The following is a 22,647-nucleotide window of genomic DNA, read 5'->3' as shown; positions in this document are numbered from 1 at the left end:
TTTACTAGGCCCAAAGTACAGGAGGTATGCATCGTAATGTGAATTGATGCCAAATTCACAAGCAGGATGTGGTTTATAGGGGGAGAGAGAGGGGGGCTGGAATTCAGAATTCTCCATCATGTGTTTCCGTACTTTTCCCAAAATTTTAAAGTTTTAATGGTTTCTTTGTTTGTTTGTGAAAAGAGATGTCAATCAAGAATTGGGTGGAAGAAATCTGCTTTTCCTACATCAACCTAATAAATGCTTCGGCAAATATCCTCATTTGGTGAGGATTGGCAGAAAAATGGTCTCGGCCAGGTTTTGAATGCATCAGCCCGATGGGTCGGTAAATGCATCCTTCGGTTCGGCCACGAGGGCCGTAGGTCCAGGCATAGAGATTGTGATTTGTGACCATTTATCAACCATCTGATCCACAATTTGTTTTTATCTCGACCGCACATCACGTATATCTCGTGAACAGAAACCTGGACCCACCAATACATCTACCTGGCCAAACCACGTATCGATCAGTCATCAGCACGATATTGTCATGGGCGGGCCCATGGTCCCAACACTGTTCAGTTTATCCGTTCTGATCCCAAGTGGGCCCAGGGCATCTGTCTACAGTCCAACTGGACCCAATCATATATTGGACCTGCCCAAGCCCAAATTACTTGGCACGAACTGCACGAGATCAGAATTCAGAATTTCAGAATTTCAGATCAAGCTGAAAATTTCTCAACTGTAAACAGTGACAAAAGCTCTGAAAAAGGAAATAAAGGATAAAATTAAACCCCAGCTGTTTTGACTTTCCAGGGCTTTGATCTGGAAATTGTTACAGAGACAAAGAGGACGACGATCGCATTTGACGGAGGAAACCCTAACCTTAATTTTCTGTTTTTAATCTGAAGATGAGTGAAGAAGGGAAGAGTAGAGGATACGTTGGCGATCAGGAGCAGCAGCAGCACTATGGGACGTTTCAAGGAGTTCCGAGCTATTCACAGCCGGCCATTGGATTTCCACAGCCGGTTCCACCGCCGGGTGCGGCTTCCCCTTCTGATCCTGCTTTTTACGCTCATGGCTATCAAGCCATTCCAGGTAGGAATTATATTCTCTGGGTTTGTTGCAATTTTGGGAATTGCTGCTTTTCTTGTAGGATCGTTGTTGAAAACCGTAAGGTATGGTTTATGAATTTACGATGATCTTATGGCGAATGAGTTTAACGGTGAAGTATAACAACACCATGGTGGATTTATTTCTGAATTGTTGTGATTCCTTAATGTTATTATTATGGGACGAAACTATTGTTTTTTTTCCGGCATATTGAAAAAGTGTTTAAGATATACTGTCTCTTGTTTTTTTTTTTTTTTTTTTTTTTGACCTTTCTTTTGGTTTTCAGTTTGGATCTTTGAGTATGTTGTAAATTAATCTATTTGAATAAATACTTTCATGGCTTTTTCTAAAAATAATTGATTATCAATGACTTTATTTTTCTTACTTCCCACATCTGCACATGCATTGAAATAATCTTTCTGCGTTTTTCTTCAACTGTAATAGGTTGAATCATACTTTTTGGATTCATAGTGCATACTTGTGACTACAATTTGGATCACTTGAATCAAAGCTGATTTCACAGAAGGAAACAAGTTCTCTTGAATAAGATCTTTACTCATCTACTCATGCCTTGTTCTAACTATATGGAGTCTGCTATATGAATCATTTTCCGCTCTTCACTCTGTTCTGCCATATTCATTGTTAAATTGTGGGCCCTTATATCCATTCTTTTTATTTTATGCCAATCTTTATAACATACTTGATTTGCTTTGATTTTATATTGAACCTTTTCATTCTCATCAATAAGATATTTACTCTTCAACTCAAGCCCTGTTCTAATTATATGGAGTCTGCCATATGAATCTTGTCCCACTGTCCACTCTATTCTGTCATTCATTGTTAAATTATGGGCCCTTATTTCCATTCTTTTTTCCCTTTTCATATCTTTATGACATGCTTGTTTTGCTTTGATTCCATTTTGAACATTTTCATTCCACTACCAAGTTACTTTAATGCCTTACCATTTCCCTTGGTCATTTCAAGGGATATAAGGGCCCATCATCATCATCATCATCCAAGCCTTATCCCAACTATATGGGGTTGGCTACATGAGTACTGTTTTGCCATTCCATTCTATTTAATGCCATATCCATTGTTAAATTATTGGTGCTTTCATCTATTCGTCTAAATTTCATTTTCCTTCTACTATTAATTTGTTTTTAAATTGTTTGAATTTTATCCTTTTATATTTAACCAGTTAATTCTTACACACTTATTTTTTTCTCACTTTTTCTTCCATGTTCTAATTTGATCATTTACTTACATGAATCTATGCTGTGAGGTTAAGTTTCCCCTAAAATAACTGTTGAATCCTTGTACATCACTCATCTTATTTTCTTAGTGAGGAAAAGTCTATTTTACTTGAATTCGGTCCGCTTTTAAACATTATTAAATGTTCATTTTTACCAATAGCTATTGAGTTTTATTAATTATACTGGAATCTGTATTTAAGAGTGTATAGGCAGTATGTGCATCTCTAAATACACATAAAGACAGACCTTTACTACTTTTCCTGGTTCCCAAAATCAATTTTTGCTTAAATCAGCTTTACCCTAGAGGATATTCACCCCAAACAGTGTCCTGTGCTTACTCCTTGTTGAGTTAGAGAATTAACAAGGGAAATGTCAAATTGGGTGTTAAACTAAAAATAGCTTCAGTTTCATTAGCGAAGGGCCTTGCTTTCCTAGTATGGTGTTACACATTTATTAATGTTCATCTTTCTTCTTAGGGTTTGTATTTCCAAACCCTGCACTTTTTTCCTCACATGACCATTTAAATCATCTCCTACGAAAATCCTTTCTCCATTTAAAATTTCTTGAATTAATCCATGTTTTTCCCAAAGCTGTCTTTTAATGTTTTCTTGTAAACCCGCCTAAGGTGCATTAGCACTAATTACATTAATGCTTTCCTTTCAAAAAAATCTATTTTATCTCCAGTTCTTTTAACATTTAGAATTCTATTTTTAGATCATTGTCTAATATTGTTGCTACTCTATTTCTATTATTGACTTCTCTTAATTACCATTACTCACAGCTATCAATTTCTTTATCTTTTTCCTCTTCCGTTTAGTTTATTATAAGCATGTTATGTTAATCCTTATTCTTTTCATTGTGTATGCTAATTCTATGGTCTTGCTTGTTAATGTTCCTACATTTCAAATAGCTGATCAAATTCTTGTATCTTGTACTGACTTCTTTACCCATTTTCATTTGAAAAGTTGTGGGAACCCTTGCTCATTTCTCTTCACAACTGAACCTTGTTTTACTTCATTGCTTCTATGGAACATCCCAGTATGCCCTTCCAATAAAAAATAAAAAAAGAAAAATCCTAGTATGTCCTAGTCCATTTATCACATACTCAGGTTAAGTTATAACATTTTCTGTCAAGGAATGCCTTGGCATGAGAATGAATGACAGTTCAAGATACATGTTCACAAGAGTTTGGCAAAAAAGTTTTGATGCTGGCTACCAACTTGACACAACCATCATCCTTTATTTGGGCTTGGCACCCACAATGTGAGACATTTCCAATCCATGTTCCATAGACTATATATAACCTTCTTAACTTAACAAACGGATGTTACAAAGTTTAGTTTGTTGCTGTTGCCTGTTGGGTTGCATCCTGAGAACTTGGATCACTAGCCAACATGTAAACCATGAGTTGTTGAGTCAACTATGAAATGAATAAACCGTCGTCTAACAACTACAGATTTATGTTAAGTATTTTGGTAAATGGATAACTCATATTTGTTCTCTTACTGTAGTTTACATAAATTAACATATGGTACAAGCATTTTGGTAAATTTGGCAATATTAAATCTCTCCATTGATTAAAAAAAAAAGTAATTCGTGACTAATTATTTCCCGCAAATTAGCTGTTCTGACACATGGGGTATTGGTGTCAATCATTTCCTTCATGCCTTCCCAATTTCCATTCAACTTTGAGTCAAAGGCAAAGGGAGAAACTTTTTGGGTTCTTTATTTTTTCCACTGCAAAACAAAACATACTTTCTATCTTTCAGTTCCTTGCATCTTATTAAAAATCCTTTTATAGCTTCAAAAAGATTCAAATATAGATATGTGCTCTCATCATCTGCTAGGGATGAAAAACTAGTCATTGCTTATTATATAGTTTTTCTATTATGTGTGCACATCTTGGGATTAATTACTCTCAGGGCTAAGCTACCTATTCTTGCTTCAAGGACTGAGATTGGTTGGTTCAATGGGTATGATAATTCTACCAAATTTAACTCGGGAGCAAATGCAACTTTTATTATCTTGGTTCCTCAGAAGAAGGACGCTCTCCAACCAAAGAATTTCAGACCTATAAGCCTGGTGGGAAGCATGTATAAGATCATCTCTAAGGTCCTAGCACTAAGATTAAAAAAGATTCTCTCATCTCTAATCTCACCGTATCAAGGGGCCTTTGTAGAAGGAAGACAAATTGTAGATCAAATACTTATTTCCAATGAATGTGTTGAGGTGAAGAGGAGGAGAAAGGAAAAGGGGTTGGTTTGCAAATTGGATTTTGAAAAGGCATATGACATGGTGGACTGGGATTTTTTACTAGAGGTTCTCAAGCGGAGAGGGTTTGGGGAGAAATGGTGCAGTTGGGTAAAGGGATGCATTTCTTCATGTCATTTGTCAATATTGGTGAATGGTATAGCTAGGGGTTTCTTCCCTGCAAAGAGGGTTATTAGGCAAGGAGATCCATTGTCCCCATTCCTCTTTACCCTAATAGCTGATGTGCTGAGTGCCATGATTTCGAGGGCCGATGCTAACAATTTGATAAGAGGTTGGAGGATTGGTAGGAGGTAGTGGTCACACACTTACAATTTGTAGATGACATCATCTCATTTTGTGACGGGGAGTAAGGGGAATTACAGAACTTAAAGAGTCTAGTGTTTCAATTTGAAAGGAAGTCCAATCTTAAACTGAATTGGGGAAAAAGTTGTGTGGTAGGGCTCAATCTAGGTAGAGAGGAGGTGGATTCCCTAGCTAGGATTTTGGGGTGTGAAGTGGGGGGCTGGCCTTTATAATATTTGGGGCTACCATTGGGAGGAAACCCAATGGTTGAGAGTTTTTGGTACCCTGTAAGTGAAAGATTCTCCAAGAGGTTAGCAAATTGGAAGATGAATTACATCTCTTTAGGGGGTAGGATAACCTTAATCAAGTCAACCTTAGTCAACCTACCAGTTTATTTCCTATCTACCTTTAGAGTACCAATGAAAGTAGCTAACCAGTTAGAGAAGATAATGAGGGATTTCTTGTGGGAACTAGGGGATACTAAGAAGGATCACTTAGTGAAGTGGGAGGTGGTTTCTAGGAGTAGGGATGATAGAGGCCTTGGGTTAGGAAATATAAGATTTTGAAACATGGCTTTGCTGGGGAAATGGATTTGGAGACTACCATGGAATAGGACAGACTTTGGTCTAGAGTGATTGTTAGTATTCATGGATTGGCAGATAACGACTGGGATGCAGGACTTGACCCTGGGGCTTCTCAGTGTTCTCCTTGGAAAGCTATTCAAGGTATTTTGCCTCTTATGCTTCCTTATTTCAAATATGACGTCTGCGCTGGAAATAAAGTCTTGCTTTTGGAAGATGTTTGGGTTGGTGAAAACTCCCTCAGAGATAGATTTCCTTCTATTTACTCCTTGTCTGAAAGCAAAAGAAAAGTGATCTCTTCAATGTTTGTTGAAAACTCCTGGAATTTGGGCTTGAGAAGAGGTCTAAGGGTTGAAATGGGGATGGTTGATGATTTGGTCACTCAGTTAGGGGAAGTCTTTCTTGATCAGTCCTATAGAGATAGCAGAATTTGGAAACCTTCCCGTTCTGGTTTTTTCAATTGCTCTTCTTTCTATAACATTTTGCTTCAGACTTCTAACCTTGTAGGAAACTTTCCTTCAAAGGAGGTGTGGGGTAGCCCTGTACCCCCTAAAATTCAGGCCTTTTGTTGGGAAATGGTACTCCAAAAAATCAACACCTTTGATTTATTGCAGAAAAAGAAGCCAAATATGTGCCTCTCCCCCATGTTTGTTGCCTCTGTTTGGGTTCTGGTGAGACAATTTCACATTTACTAATCTCATGTCCCTTTGTGTTCTTTATTTGGTCTTGGTTCTCTTCTCTCTTTGGCTTCAGGTGGACTCCCTCTTCAAGCATGGTAAACCTCTTTGATCCAACTTTTTACAGGCAATCAACGGTTCGTGGAAGGATTATGTGGAGAGCCACTAGAGATGCTGTATTGTGGTCAGTGTGGGAGGAAAGAAACAATAGGATCTTTAAAGGCAGATGTAGATCCAAGGAAGAGGTTGTGGAAGGAATAACTACTAAGGTTATCCATTGGTTGAAATCCTGTGATCTTTTTAAGTATTTATCAGTTGAAGACATTTATAGAAGTTAGGGTATTGTGGCATCTACTACTACTTCCAAAGCTATGATACAGGAAGTTTGGTCCCCACCGGCACAACAAAGGGTGAAACTGAACTTTGATGGAAGCTCTATAGGTAATCCAGACTCATCTGGTATAGGAGGTGTTTTCAGAGATAATGAACGCAAGATAATGGCTTTGTTTTCAGGTCCAATAGGAGTTGGAAATTTCTTAAGAGCGGAAATCTTGGCACTACATCAAGGTGTAAAACTGGCCAAACAGTTGGGGCTACAGCAGATTGAGATAGAGGGAGACTCCAAGTTGGTAATTGGGTGGATGCAATCAGGGCAGCTAGGAATTTGGCAAAATAGACAGCTGATAAGGGAAATTCTCAGCATAACAAGGGAGGTGGGTGTTTGGTTCAAGTGGGTAAGGAGATCAGCAAATGGTTTTGCTGACGCCCTAGCAAAACAAGGGACTGCAAGGGAGAATCTTTTTTGGGCAGTGCTGTAATGTTTGATGTTTATTGGCCCAACCTTTTCTAATAAGGGTTGAATTCTGTATTTCAGGTTAATTTATCTCTAATGAAAGTTATCGTTTCTGATCAAAAAAGAAAAATAATAATTCTACTAAAAAAAGAAAAAATGGGTATGATATTTGGAAATTATAGGGCTCTCTCAAGTTGTAAGTAGGTGAACAAGAGCACTAGCACAGTCCTGTGGCTATATCTTCACCTTGTTACAGGAGCATGGTCTTTGTGTCCAGCATGAGTACATTGTTGAGATGGTTTGAAAGGTCTGCCAACTCTCTAGCAGAAATTAGCTAAAATGGAGTTAGTAGGGATGAATCGCACTGCTTCTTCTATATATGGTAGTAGGTTGGCCTCAGCCCAGCTGATTTCTACTTCCGCATTCATCCTGCTGCTTACTTGCTTATTCATCAGAAAAGTCTCTTTGATCTGTACTCAATTCAAAATAAAAGTACACATGTTGGCTGTTTAATCTAAATCATCTTATTGATGGGTTCCACCTTGGAGGTCCTCTACTCCAAAAACATTAGGAAAGCAGTTAATATATACTCTGAAGGCCAGAAAATGCTACTTCTAGATAGATTTCTACTAAAAGATTTCTGAACTTAGTGTCTATAACATTGTACACAGCCCTATGAACATAATAAATTAGATGCAGCCCTAGTGCTCATAAGATATATATATATATATAAACAACCACCACCTTGAAGTGAGAGTGTAAATTTTTGCTCTCTCTCTCTCTTGCATGTGACCTTTCAGTTTCTAATATTGTTTTGATGTTATTGAAGCTTATGCAATAGCTGAAGGAAGACCTGTAAGAGAGCGCCGCCTTCCTTGCTGTGGCATCGGTGTTGGCTGGTTTTTGTAAGTCCGTTGACGTAGTCTTATTTATTCTTCATGTTTTCTTCATAGAATAAATTCATACAGCCAAATCAAGGCAGTTGACCTCTCTATTTCACTATACTCATAGGAAATGAAACTTCTATTAGTAAGAGGATTGTATTACTAAAGAGATGAGAAACAAGGAAAATAGACAATAAGCTTGGAATCTCTATACCACTTGTAGTGATCTACTACTCTAAATATAAAACGAGTGCGCTCAAATATGTCATAATTTATATCTGAACTCTTATTTGAGAATCATAGAAAATGAAAATTGACTCATTTCAATCAATGGATGAGAAGGCTTAATTAAGTTGCCTTGTAAATTTGAATAAACTCTGTAAACATCTTGAATCAGAGACTGGCTTCATATTTTAGTATGACTCTTGCCTGAGCTACCATATTTTCCGAGTTCCAACACCATTATATCATAGTCCATGGAAATAGTTCACAAAATTGGACAATTTCTATTGGTGGTTTGGAGAGCTTGAGTGGGCATCTGACATGGATCCATCCTAGCATATAAATAGAATATTGCAGTGAAAAGGAATTATAACCTTCATGGGTCAACATACTTGAAACTACTTTGGTTGGCCTCTTACATTCATCAAAAAAGTTAATAGGTGCAAAATCAAGGTTTTTACCTAGCAACAAACTGAGTCTTGTCTAAGGTTTTCATTCCCCTCCCCCTCTTTTTCTTTTTATTTGTCTAATGGGCTTGCATATGATTGAATCTAGGCTAGAAATTTTTGATTCACATTGATGAATTATTTCTACAAGTTTTCTTTTTCCCTTATTTTTTCTTAGGATCTGGATCTTTGGATTCCTTTAATTTATTTTATTTTGTTTTATTTCTGTTAAAGTTCGGCCTGCCCTAGAAGTTTGTTTTGTTTGTTAGCTGTAAAGTAAACAACAAGAAGGAAGAGAGGAAAGAAGGAAGAAAGAGGAAGGAGAAGAGAAAAGGTCTGGTTCGAAAATAGGAAAAAGTCAACCCTAGTTTCGGCCAGACCTGTTATTATATTATTAATGTGATTGGAAAAGACATAAGTGCCCTTATTTAAGTAAGAGACACTTGAACTAACATAATAGTACACATCAGCACTCTCAACGGGTACAAAGACCGAAATACCCCTTCACTAACACTCCCCCTCAAGTTGGTGAGTATATATCATATAATCCCAGCTTGTTACATATGTAGTCCACTCTCCCCCGACTCGAACCTTTTATAAACAAGTCTACCCATTGATTTCCTGTATTAACATATGCAGTCTCTATGACTCCATTCAGCACCTTGTCTCTCACAAAATGACAGTCAACTTCGATGTGCTTGGTTCTTTCATGAAACACCGGATTGGAAGAGATATGAACCGCTGCCTGATTGTCACAATAAAGCTTCATTGGAGTACTGATGTCATATCCTATCTCCTGTACAAGGTTTCTTAGCCACACTAATTCACAAGCAGTATGTGCCATGGCCCTATATTCTGCTTCTTGCCACAACTGTTTGCTTCTTAAGTCTGCATACCTTACCATCCTCCCCCTGAGCAACAAACCCTGGTGGTTGCTCCATGTAGACCTCGAGCAAATCACCATGCAAAAAGGCATTTTTGATATCTAGTTGATGTAGAGGCCAATCATACATAGCTGCCAGGGAGATGGCAACATGAACTGACCCTATCTTAGCAACCAGGGAGAATGTCTCTGTGTAGTCAATGCCATAAGTTTGGGAGTACCCTTCTGCAATCAATCATGCCTTCAGGCGCTCAACACGACCATCTGGCAAGTACTTAACGGTATACACCCACTTACAACCGACAGCCTACTTCCCAGGAGGAAGAGCAGTGAGGTCCCAAGTGTGATTATGATGGAGGGTAGAGAGCTCTTCTTCCATAGCACGACACCACTCTGGAGAGGTAAGGGCTTCCTGGACATCATTAGGAACCACCACTGAGGATAACAAGGAGATGAACTGGCGATGGGAGGCGGAGAGGTGAGTAAGGGAAACAAAATTGGAAATAAGGTGAAGGGTACAGGTGCGTTTACCTTTCCGTAAGGCAAAAGGGAGATCAAAGTCGGAGGTTGGTGTTGGATCTGGAGCCGGATCTGTCGACGGTGATGAAGACGGAGGAGGCGTAGCCGGTACACGTGGGCGATGTGTATACACGTGATGGATAGGTGGATGGGCAACAGACGATGGCACCGGAGGCAAAGACGTAGGCACGATTGGAACCATAGGAGGAGGATCAGTCACAGGAAGGGGAAGAGGAGGAGATGATGTGGAGGAAGCAGCATCACCGGACCCCACGAAGAATGGAGTAGACTCGAAGAAAGTAATGTTAGCACATACCAAAGAACGACGAGAACTGGGATGGTAACACTTGTACCCTTTCTGAGTCCAGGAATAGCCAAGGAAGATACACTTAAGGGATTGTGCATCTAACTTGTCAGTCTCGGGACCCAGATTATGGATGAAGCAGACACACCCAAATACCCGAGGAGGAAGCGGAAACGGAGACATGTTGGGGAACAAGACACTAAAAGGAGAACGACCATCAAGAATAGACGTGGGCATCTGATTAATTAAGAAATAAGAGGTGAGCATTGCATCACTCCAAAAGAGTTTGGGAGCGTTCATGTGGTGTATGAGTGAGTGCTGTTTCTACAAGATGTCGGTTCTTTCTCTTAGCAACTCCATTTTGTTGTGGGGTGTAGGCACATGAAGTTTGGTGTATAATGCCATGTTGGTCCAAGTATTCTTGAAAGGATGAAGACAAGTATTCGCGGCCATTATCAGAACGGAAAATTTTGATGTGAATGCCAAATTGACCGCGGATCTCAGCATAAAATTTCTGGAAGATGGCAAATAATTCAGTTCTTTCTTTCATTAAATAGAGTCACACCATTCTTGAAAAGTCATCAACAAAAATAACAAAATATCTGTGTCCATTATATGACATCACTTTATAAGGACCCCAAACATTTGAATGAATTAAAGAAAAATGACTCGACACACAGTTATCAACCCTAGAACTAAAGGGAACACGATGGTGTTTCCCAAATTGACACGACTCACAATCTAGAACAGAAAGTTGACTCAACGAAGGGACCAAGGACTTCAGCACTTTCAGCGAAGGATGGCCAAATCTACAATGCCACTGGAGAGGAGGAATAGATGACTGAAGGGCCGTTGACGTTCTTCCACCACCATCAAGATAATACAGTCCACTGGCTTCATGCACTCCACCAATCTTCATCCCCGTCTTGAGATCCTGAAAAACACACATAGAGGGGTAAAATGTAACTGAGCAATTGAGGGACTTGGTCAGCTTACTAACGGGCATAAGATTAAATGGATGTTTAGGTACATATAAAACAGAGGATAAGGACACAGGGTCTAGGTCAACATTACCAACACCACGAATAGATGATGCGGAGCCATTAGCAAGGGTAACAGATTGTGATGTTGAGCAATGAATGAGAGATGAAAACACACCTGGAGTTCCCGTCATGTGATCGGAGGCTCTAGAGTCAATAATCCAGGGGTTGGGTGTGGATGCCAAACAAGCCATACCTGAGTGTGCAAAGGTAGTTGTGTTCTGCTGCGATGTGGATTGAACAAACCTTTCATACTCATCACGAGGAACACTCACCATCTCCTTGCCTGGACCATCTGGAGAGGTAGAAGGCATGTGGTCAGCTGATCGGTTCTCCTGTCTAAAGCTAGAACTGGTATCACTAGTCATGGCATGGTTGGCCCACGTCGAGGGTGGACCATGTAAGTCATAGCAGTAGTTAGTAGTATGTCCATCCAAACCACAATGAGTACACCTCCGTGGACTCGAGCTACGTCCTCTACCACGATCTCCCCCTGAATCTCTGCCTCCAGTACGACCACCACCACAGATATGTGTCGATCCACCACTACCACTCCGGCCATACACTAGACCACTACTGCCACCACGGCTAGGCTGGGCTCCTCGAGCCCCACTTCTGCCACCTTTTCCTCTTGACACTACAAATGCTGATTTATCTGAGATATTAGAGTTTTCCATAGATCCAATGGAAGTCCTCCGAAGACGAGCAAACACCTCTAAAGATGGAAGGGCAGATCCTCTTAGTATTTCGGCTCGTACTGGTTCATACTCAGACTTCAACCCCACCAGAAATCGAGTCACATCAAGCTGCTCTCTCTGTTGCTGTTGAACCTTGACATCAGAAGTGAGAGGTTGATAGACATTTAGCTCATTACGGATATTTCTCATACTGGCATAGTACTCTTCAAGGCTCTGATTTCCCTGTTGCAGATTGAAGTATTCCTGATACACTTGATATACCCTAGTTGTATTATCCTGACCAGAATACAATTTCTTAGCATGATCCCACACCTCTTCGGCTGTGTCAAGAAACATGAAGTTCACACTGATTCTGGGTTCCATACTGTTCCACAACCATGTGATAATCTGTGCATCTTCCTGTTCCCAATCTTCATACTCCTGAGAACTAGTGGGGGGTTTCTCCTCTCTTATGTGCTTTACCTTCTTCTTCGCCTTCATAAAAACCTCTACAGACTTGGCCCAAGGGACATAATTCTCTCCATTTAGTTTAATGGAAGTCATTTGGACATTCAGGTAGTCAGTAGATATCATCACACTAGGTTTACTATCATTGTTATCTGCCATTGCCGAATTCCCTTATCACTGAATCCTGAGCATTACACACTGCACACTGCACACTGCACACAAACACTTCACCGAAATCTGCACACTGATTTCAGCAATGACAAAGGCTGAAAGCTGTATTTGTAACACCACAAACCCTACTCTACAGCTACCGGAAGTTTCACCATTAAGTAAACACTACTTCCCTTCGAATCACACACAAACCAGTGTAAACCCTAGCATAAACCCTAGCATACTGCAATATGAAAACCCATCATATGATCTGTACCACACCTCTCATGTGTTCCATAACAGAAAATATGCATAAAAAAAAACTCCTTACCTTATCGCCTGAAGGCCAACCACACGAAGGAATGAAACACCACTGCACCACACACACCAGCCCTACATTAATTAGGGGAGGGCTTAGAAACCACAGCAACCAATCACCAACAACACCACCGGAGGCATAGAAACCTCCAGGGGAAGAGGGCGATCACTCCTTTTCAGCCCTTTTCCCAGTCTCCAACCAACGGCTGAGAAATCCAAGAAAAACCCTAGTTCGAATGCGCAGAAAACAGAATTCTAGCAGGTCTGATTTGTTTGATGTGGCTCTGATACCATGTTAAAGTTCGGCCTGCCCTAGAAGTCCGTTTTGTTTGTTAGCTGTAAAGTAAACAGCAAGAAGGAAGAGAGGAAAGAAGAAGGAAGAAAGAGGAAGGAGAAGAAAAAAGGTCTGGTTAGAAAATAGGAAAAAGTCAACCCTAGTTTCGGCCAGACCTGTTATTATATTATTAATGTGATTGGAAAAGACACAAGTGCCCTTATTTAAGTAAGAGACACTCGAACTAACATAATAGTACACATCAGCACTCTCGACAGGTACAAAGACCGAAATACCCCTTCACTAACAATTTCCATGTCATAACTGTAATAATATTCTTCAAGATTTTACATGTGAATGCAGTTTCTTCAGGTGTCCTTTCTCAAATATCATAAATTTGATCTTATAATCACAACTAAAATGGTTGACAATTGGCTTTAGAATAATGTTATTTTTCAAAGATTAACTGGTTTACTGGATTTCAGGATTAAGTATATTTCAGTTGAGTTTGTTGCTGAGTATATGTAGTTGATGATATATATTGGTTTACTTTGTAGGTTTATCATTGGTTTCTTTCTAGCGGCCATTCCTTGGTATGTTGGAGCTTTTGTTTTACTTTGTGTCAGAAGAATGGATTATAGAGAGAAACCTGGGTATATTGCATGCACAATTGCTGTAAGTTCCCGATCTTCCATTAAATTGAATTGATAATGGTAATTTTCATATTTTTCCGTTTGTATAATATTTGAGTTTCCATGTTTTACATGGCAACCATGGTCATAGTGTTGATAGTGACTTTTGTCTTTCAAAAAACAGCTATTTTGTGTCATAGGAGTCATCACAAAAGGTCTGTTTGAATTAATTTGCAGTTGTATCTTTTCTTTATGAAATAGTCATATTTGTTCCTACAAGCCCAACTATTTTATGAGCCAGGAGCTTTTAATTATTTTAGAAAGGCATAATTTCTTCTATTCTTCTCTGATGAGTTTTGAGAACTTCAGAGATGAGTTTCCAGCTACATGGGGGATTGATATTGATAGATCTAACCATCTATCTGATGAGGAACCTCTAGATTATAATTTATAAATTAAAATTTACCATATTATTTTGCTTGATTTTCTTTGAAAAATATACATAGTATCAAAAATCAACTTATTCTGACATGTGGAAAAGGCTGTTGGGCTGCGACATGCCTCATGGAAATAGGATAAAATGGAGAACCATGTGAACACTTTCTTGCTGCTACATCTGATGTTAATCCAGTCCGAAGAACAGTCCAGTGCATGATGCTCCTGCCAATGCGGGGTCTGGGGAGGGACAGATGTATGCAGCCTTAACCCTGCAGATTACACAGAGAGGTTGATTCCAAGATGCTAATCAAGTCCTTGTGACCATTATTTTGTACTAGGTTCCCAGAATCTATACCATCCGAAACATTCATCAACACTACTGTGTGAAAAGGTCACAAGTGCCTATGTGTTTAAATGTCTTAGATGCTAAGGAGTAGAGGCCAGCTAGAAACAATGAGTTATAGGAGTGTCTTGGCAATTCTTTTTCATTTACACGCATTGTTTGAAACAATAACAATACTCTACTTTGTGATTGTTTGTAGTTAAAATTTAAAAATTGACCAGAAATTTACATGCTACTAAAAATGCAGTGTCAATAATCTAAATTCTTAACAAGAGAGAGAGAGTAGAAAGTAGAAACACATGGTGATGTATTAATGCCAATTTGTAAAACTATATTTTGGAGGTTTTTTTATTTTTATTTTTTGTGTGCATCAACATATATGAATTGTATAATGTGGATGGCCAAACTTTTCTCTAAAAAATGAGACCACTAAATATGAATTGTATAATGTCTTGTGGCATGGTCAATATTTCTGTTATGTCGTTAATGCAGTATTGAACATGAGGCAGCAATATTCAGCATTGAAGATCCATCATCTCTTTAAACTGCATCATAGATGTGCTCTGTGTGTGTGTGTGTATAAAAAGAACATTTTAGTATTTTTGTTCCATCAACTAGCTTGGCTTGTGGGGTTCTCTTTCTTGGCCATTTATTTACAACTTATACTCTACGATTTTAAGCAGATTAGATAAAATAGTGCTTTTTTTTCCTCTTTTCTCACTCACTCAAGAATTGTGATTTCTTGCCATCTTGTCAACAGGCCATTCTTGTTACAATTGCAGCTATTATCGGTGCAACAAAGGGGACTCATACCTGGTGATGCACCAATGACATTGTAAAGACTGAAAATAGATGTATATTTGAGTATTCTTATTTGTTTAAATATGATATTGTGTGGGTTTAGGTTTGCGTGGAAATTGTCTTTGTGTAAGCTTGTAAAAGTGACTGAAGTTCCTGGATGTTCAAATGGACCTTGAAATTGCTTGTGTTTATGAACACTTCCATGCACACTTTTATTCAGCTTGGCCTTATAAAGTCTGAGATACTCGTTTAATGCAACCAACACTAATGTGCCTAGTCATGCTAAAATGCAGACACTTAAAAGCATGTAAAGATAGAATGATTATGTGTGTCCCGAAACTTACAGAATTATTAAAGCTGTGTTTGATTTGATAGAAAATAAGAATCAGAAAATTGAGGTAAAGTTCTTGAGTAATTTCACAAATTTTGGTAAGAACTTCCTCAACTCTCTATTTTCTCCCTTTTTCTATCGAACCGAACATGGGAGGGAGTCTTGTAAACGAAAATTAAATCATACTATTTTTGCCAATGTATCAATGGAAAATAATCTTTAAAGTAAATTAAATTAAATCAATATCTTTATAATGTGGAAGTAATTATCAACATTATTTTTTGATATAAAGATAAAATTCATTAAACAAAAACAAGGTGATAATAAATCACTCAAAAGAAAAAGACAAATAATCCAACCGCCAATATCATTCACCCCTGAAACTAACCTCTCTTTCAACAAAATTTCTCCAATTAAGACACAGTTATACTCCGAAAACCAAGACTTCTTTTGGAACCCTAACCATAGATGTCAAGGTGACGCTTAGGTGATAAAAACGCCCGCATGTTCATATGCATTACACCACATAATATTTTTATATTTTTATTTTACATTATTAATAGTGGTAGAAAGATATCATGCACCAAAAAATACATAAATACTTGGGCTAAAATATTTATATTGTAGGAATATAGTATTAATACCATTGTTCTTACGCTTGTTGTTGAAGATATAGTTTCAGGAATTTTGAAGTTAAAGTTCTGAGGCATATCTAAAGGCATTGTTTTTAGAATGATATTTGCCTCCACTTAAGTAATTGAGTTATTGTTGGATTGTAGGTAAATTTGTTCTCAGTATAGAACAAAGCATCGGGTAAGAAACTGCAATTAACAGAGTTGGAAAATCTCTAAACAAATCTTTTGTGAAATAGTAATAATTTGAATTGGGAGAGACAAGAGTGTTCAGCATTGTGAAACAACTTGCTTACAATAGGTTGAAGAGCTACCATTAAGGAGGTGTTCTTTTTCTGGACTTTGAGAAAGGAGAAGGGGGACCAGGGAAAGTATATTTTCGTGGGTATCACTTACTCGATGGGTAAATAACTTTCCCACATTGGGGGAAAGTTGTCAATTTGAATGAGACAAAAATGTCCTTTGACCATTGCCTTATTTACATAGGAAATAAAAGAGCATGGGTAAATGCACTTACCTAGGTAAGTGTTTCCCAGAAAAGACTTATCCAAGTAAATGCATTTACCCAAATAAATAACTTACTGAAAAACGAACAGAGCCTAAAAAGAACAAGTTTATTTGAATATACTCTTTATATGATCACAAATTTGAATTAAATGACTATTTTTTTTAGAATGCAATTAAGTGCCTATTCAAAATTAATAACCGTTAACATTTAAATGATAAATGATGTTCCTTGATCGCCTATTTAAGTCATAGTAGTTGGATTTAATTTAAAATATAAATAGTCATGATTCCGCCTCCCTAAAGTGTTCTATTGCATCTGTATGTGAGTTCATGTAAATCACAACATGGGGCAGATGTGATTTGCACCTGCGATAGCTATAGTAATTTGTAATTGTGATTAGGATTTCATTTAGTCGTTTTAAATGAAATATGTATGCTTCATTTAATCATTTTAAACCCCTATCGAGTGAGGGGTAGGGGTGCAAGCGAGCTTGGTTAAGTTGGGTCGAGGTCAACCCTAACTCAAACCAAAATTTGGGCTCAAGTTGGCCTGCCTTCTTTACTTCCTTCTACCAAATCTATTTATTTCCTAAACTTTAAGGGTTTATGTTAATTCATTATTATGTGTAAAAAACATAGTTATCATTTTCTTGGAAGAATTTTTTCTAAAATCTTAAGGCTGTGTTTGGTTACAAATGCATGGGAGTGCAAATGTAAAAAATGTAAATTGTTGTTTAATTTTGTTTTGGATTTTATTTTATTCTGCTTCATGTTTTAATTTACTTCATATGTACTGCAATCAAACAAAATAATCTAAAATTTGAAACAAAAATAGGTCAGAATTTACACTCAAATCATTTGCATTGCCATGGTTTTGTATCAGCACAAATTTATTTGCATTGCAACCAAACATGGCCTAAGGAAATTTATGGATAGATACATACATATATACATAAGTACTAATTTTGACATACAATGTATATGCACACACATGTAGATAGATATATACATATATAAATAGATAAATACTCTAATGAACAAAAATATATACATAAATATATAGATATATACATTAAAGGGTATGCATGCATGCATCAATACACATATCCATAACTACCTACGTACATAAATACATCTTTATATAATATTTTGTACACGAAAATATGATGTTTTCAACCTTTGTGAGGTGGGCCGCACTCAGGGAATATGAGAAATGTTGGTAAAAATTCTCGAAACCCCAAATCTACCACCCTTCAACCAAAAATCGGGGCTTTCCACTGAAACTTCTTATAATGGATTCTCTATAACAACTTAGTGAAAGCAGCTTAACAAAAGCTTTAGTGCTCATTTTGGGAGAGATTTCACGCAATGGCTTTTGGCTTTACAAGATGAGGTCCATATGAAACCTTAAAAGTTATGTTAACTAAAATACCCAGAAATCTCCAATATTCAAGAAATCAATTTTCACCAAATTTTTTGGGTGAGGCTAATAAGTAGCCAGTTCGGATCAGATAGGCACAATATTGTAAGCATATTCAATGAACACTTGAAAATTTTTTTGACACCTGTCCCTACCTCAATCCATCCTTAAAAAATATTAAAAACCACTTTTAACAGTTGTCAAAATATTTATCAAGTGCTCACTTACATACTTAGTTATGTTAAATTTGCTAAATCTGGTCCCATTAGTAGCTTCTTCAAAGCAACTCGTTAAAACTAAATCACTCTCAAGATTCATATGGCACTTGGATTGTATTTGCTAGATCCTGACCTAGTGTTAGCCTTCGCCTTTGGGTTGAGGATTTTGTTGGGCCCTGCTCCAAATGCGAGCAAGCCCAGAACTGCATGAAATTTCTCTAGCTTTAGGCACATCTCAACGACCCAATCCGTCTTGGGTTTTTAGTATCTAGCAATTGGGTTGGATAGGTCGGGTTTGGGTTGGGTTAAGGTACTTCGGGTTGATTTCGAATCGGGTTGAATTTTGGGTTATGTTGTCAAATGCTAGACCTTAACCCTAAAATGTTTGAATTAGGGTTGACCCATGGGTCAATTCAGGTCATCCCAAAAAATAATTAAAATTTAAAAAAATAAAGAAAATTTACATGAAAAATATCAAAATTAAAAGAATTAACCTAAAAATTTCAAATATAAAATAAAAAACTTCAACATTTAACAATTTAAAGAGTAAACAGAAAAAAGTAAAGACTAAATAAAAAAATTAAAGAGTGAAAATTTTTAATAATGCATAAATAATTTCAATTAGACTTGACAATCAGGTCAACTGATTGACCCATGACCCAACCCAATCTAACTTCGTTTTTTTAGGATTGGATCGGAGCGGGTCGGGTCATTTTCACTAAATATGAGACCTTTAACCCTGTTTTTCGGATTGGATTGGGTCGGGTTCGCGGTTTATGTCAACTTTTTGCCAGGTATAGTTTTTAGGGTTTTTATCATGCTCGCTTGTCAATTGTTCTATATAAACGAAACAAACCCGCTACTGTTAATTCTTCCTCTTGGAGGGAGGGAGAGAGAGAGAGAAGTGTAGGGTGTTGTTCTCGAGTCCTGCCTCTTCTCTTATCTGAAAATGGGCAATTTCAGGGTGAGCTTCTCTCCAGTATTCTGCAGTTTTTCGCAAAATGTACCTTTAGTCTTTAGATTTCCTTTTTTTTTTTTTTGTTTTTTTAATGATGGTTTTCTCGTTTCTGGATCCAGTTTCACCAATATCAGGTGGTCGGGAGAGCGCTCCCTTCCGAGAATGATCAGCATCCGAAGATCTACAGGATGAAGCTCTGGGCCACGAACGAGGTTCGCGCCAAGTCGAAGTTCTGGTAAGGAATTCAAACCCAAAGCACCGAATCTGAGCTATTCCTTCGATTCCCAGTACTTGTATCTTGCTTTATATCATGCAATTCGGTGGATATGAATCGTTTTCTTCCGATGAAGTACTAGGCCTGTAACGAGGACTGATTTCTTCCGACTATTTTTAACTATTATGAGCGTATGTGACACTTACGAAGCTGCCATGTTGTTTTTTGATTGATTTGTCCAGGTACTTCTTGAGGAAGCTCAAGAAAGTCAAGAAGAGTAATGGGCAAGTACTGGCAATCAACGAGGTATTTGTCATTTCTTTACTCGATTAGGCTTTAGATGGGGTCGTTGGATTGAGAAGAGCATGGTTAGAATGTCTTATTTTGTCAAGCAAGAAATTTAGTAGGATAAACAAAATAGAATGGAAACATGGTAGAACCTTCTTGAAATTTGATGAATCCCTTTTACTTTTATCGTTACAATTCAAAGTACCGTGTAGTTTCGTACGATTTGCTGTTCATGGTCTCTTCTTTTTCTAGAATGAGTCATCATTGGAAATCAAGAATGAAACCATGTGATTTAACAAACCTAAAGATATGTAATTATCATCATATGTTGTTATAAAGTAAAGAAGTATGAGTTGCCCATTTTGTTTCCATAATTTTTTTGCATTGTTTTGTTGTTATAACCCTAGGTCTAGTTCCCCTTAAAACACTTCAGACTGCTAACGACACCTTCTTTCTTCCCAAAGAATCTTCTGCCAAGCCAATCTGGTGACCCATTTGAATAGCTATTCAAGTGTGCCTTGATCTCTGATCATATATCTGAGATTTCAAGGTCTTTCCAAATGCGAACACACCACTCAATCATAGCATGATAGTCACCTTGAACCTCAATGCCATTCCATGACAGTCACCTTGAAGTCCATAAGGAATTACCTTCTCCTACTTGATCCGAGAAACCTGAGAGAATGAATCCTTCATGATTTCTAAAATCTCCACCAATGTCTGACAGTTTAGGCTTACCCAGCGCACAACTATCAAGTTAAGCTCAATTACTCCACTGTGGCACTGCAGTCCAGTTCAGAAGAGTTGGTCTCCTTTGTTATGCAAACACCAAACAGCAGTAACTTGCCACCACCACATGGGATATACTTCTGAGTTTTTATAGAGTAGATAATGAATGTGCTGCTCTCACTACAATAAGCTCAATGAGGATATGATCATTACAAATCGACAAGGTAGGTGTAGGTGGTTAGCATTTTTATCATTCTATAAGTAAAGGTCACATTCATGAGGGAAATGGGTTTGTTGATTTTCTTTAAAATGAATTATTGGAAAAAAAAGCTTTAGTCCTTGGAAGAGTAGGAGTGTAGGACCATCTCGGAGTGTAACCTTAATGGGTGAGGGGATCCATGTATAGGCTTGAAGAAAGAGTAGAATAAGAACAGTCTACAGGGTTTAAAGACTTGAACCTAGAGGCACATCCTTTCCCTAATAGTCATCCTCAATCCTAAGACAAACCAAAAATAACTGTTATGTCTCAGAATAATTATGCAATAAATCTCTTAGGGTAACCGCAAAGATGGGAGCAGCAGGGATGGAGGGGGATCCATATAGGAACTCGAAGAAAGAGGAGCAATAAAACCAGTCTACAGGGATTATAGTTGCAGAATAATCAAACCAAAATAGGAGTGTAGGTTGTAGTAGCACAAAATTGTCATGCAATTACTGTTATGGCATAATTTTTGTTTAACCATCTTGCAACTTTCATCTAGAGTCATGCCTTGATAACCAGCCAATTTCTTCTTATCGGAGGAGATATAAAACAGAAAAGTCTTTGATCCTGGAAAGACAGTGATCCCTTGAAAGGTTTAAATTTAATAAAACTGTTTTTTAGCTTTTAGTGCTTACATCAGAAGCAGAAGATATCTGTGTTTTTTTTTTTGGCCTTCTCTTTTGCTAAAAATGTCGATCTCTTAATTTGTTTCGACTGCTTATTGGAGTTTTAGTATGATATCATCATTAACTTCATTCTTGTGCTTACAGATATTTGAGAAGAACCCAACCAAAATCAAGAACTATGGAATTTGGCTGCGTTATCAAAGCCGAACCGGTTATCACAACATGTACAAGGAGTACCGTGACACCACTCTTAATGGGGCAGTGGAGCAAATGTACATTGAGATGGCTTCTCGCCACAGGGTGAGGTATCCATGCATCCAAATCATCAAAACAGCCACCATCCCAGCTAGCCTCTGCAAGAGAGAGAGCACCAAGCAGTTCCACAATGCCAAGATTAAGTTCCCCTTGGTGTTCAAAAAGGTCAGGCCTCCAACCAGGAAGCTTAAAACCACATACAAGGCATCGAGGCCCAATTTGTTTATGTAATTCCTATGGTTGATGTAATGAACCGAGTTACTTGGAGAGAAATTAAGATTGGGATTTAAGCTTTTGAAAATTTTGTTTTTTATGGTAGAGAGATGTTTTGCTGATTTTTCCATGTTTAATTTTAGGGATTTTATCGACAAGCAAGTTTTCAAAAGTATCTCCAAGGTTCAAAATATGGATACGGAATACGATGTGATTTTATTATTTGGTAATCAAGACTAAGACAATTCATTAAAGGATCAAAAAACAATACAATACAATCAATCAGCCAGGGGTAAATTATGAACCAAGCCATTCTGTGAATAAGTCCATAAGGAATAGGACGGCAGATTTGGCCCAGAAATAATGGATAGGAGGGCTGTTAGACTGACCAAACCAGATATAAAATAAAACTGGTTGATTTTGGTTTAGAAATATACATAACCCGATGGGTTACATTTTACCAAGGTTCAAAATATCGATACACTGGTAGGGGCGTATTGTGTGATATTGATTGTTTTTATTATTTTTTCAAAACCTGTTTAAGGGCGGTTTAAGGTTCTTCCACCCCCCAAATTGGTCAGAACCCTTGATACATCCTCTGTAGAGGCATATCGGATAGCCCCTGAAACGATACCTATCGGCTGAT

The 22,647-nt window shown here is 37.8% G+C and overlaps 1 protein-coding gene across 3 annotated transcripts; it reads left to right on the top strand.

The window, feature by feature from the left end:
- Nucleotides 1-648: 648 nt before the first annotated feature.
- LOC148862139 (large ribosomal subunit protein eL20-like) lies at nucleotides 649-22,089 on the top strand. 3 transcript variants are annotated; one of them, XM_088986175.1, is made up of 6 exons: nucleotides 656-1,077; nucleotides 7,779-7,854; nucleotides 13,692-13,809; nucleotides 19,534-19,649; nucleotides 19,871-19,934; nucleotides 21,678-22,089. In XM_088986175.1, the coding sequence occupies exons 1-6, from the start codon at nucleotides 891-893 to the stop codon at nucleotides 22,017-22,019; spliced, it is 903 nt and encodes a 300-aa protein (XP_088842301.1). In that variant the 5' UTR covers nucleotides 656-890; the 3' UTR covers nucleotides 22,020-22,089. The 3 variants fall into 3 exon arrangements, with proteins under 3 accessions (XP_088842300.1, XP_088842301.1, XP_088842299.1); XM_088986174.1 differs by lacking the exons at nucleotides 19,534-19,649; nucleotides 19,871-19,934; nucleotides 21,678-22,089 and adding an exon at nucleotides 15,308-15,567 and having other exon boundaries at nucleotides 649-1,077; XM_088986173.1 differs by lacking the exons at nucleotides 656-1,077; nucleotides 7,779-7,854; nucleotides 13,692-13,809 and adding an exon at nucleotides 19,220-19,420.
- Nucleotides 22,090-22,647: the final 558 nt, after the last annotated feature.

This window comes from Nelumbo lutea, chromosome 4 (genome assembly GCF_056320005.1).
Source record: "Nelumbo lutea isolate HS-2025 chromosome 4, American lotus-T2T, whole genome shotgun sequence".
NCBI lineage: Eukaryota > Viridiplantae > Streptophyta > Magnoliopsida > Proteales > Nelumbonaceae > Nelumbo > Nelumbo lutea.
The sequence above is the reverse complement of the archived record's forward strand: the minus strand, read 5'-3'. Positions and strand labels throughout refer to the sequence as shown.

Bases quoted from the DNA above. Each gene is read 5' to 3' on its own strand.
- LOC148862139 (XM_088986175.1), top strand. From the start codon at position 891: ATGAGTGAAGAAGGGAAGAGTAGAGGATACGTTGGCGATCAGGAGCAG. The intron at 1,078-7,778 runs GTAGGAATTATA...ATGTTATTGAAG, and splicing joins TGGCTATCAAGCCATTCCAG to CTTATGCAATAGCTGAAGGA. The intron at 7,855-13,691 runs GTAAGTCCGTTG...TTTACTTTGTAG, and splicing joins ATCGGTGTTGGCTGGTTTTT to GTTTATCATTGGTTTCTTTC.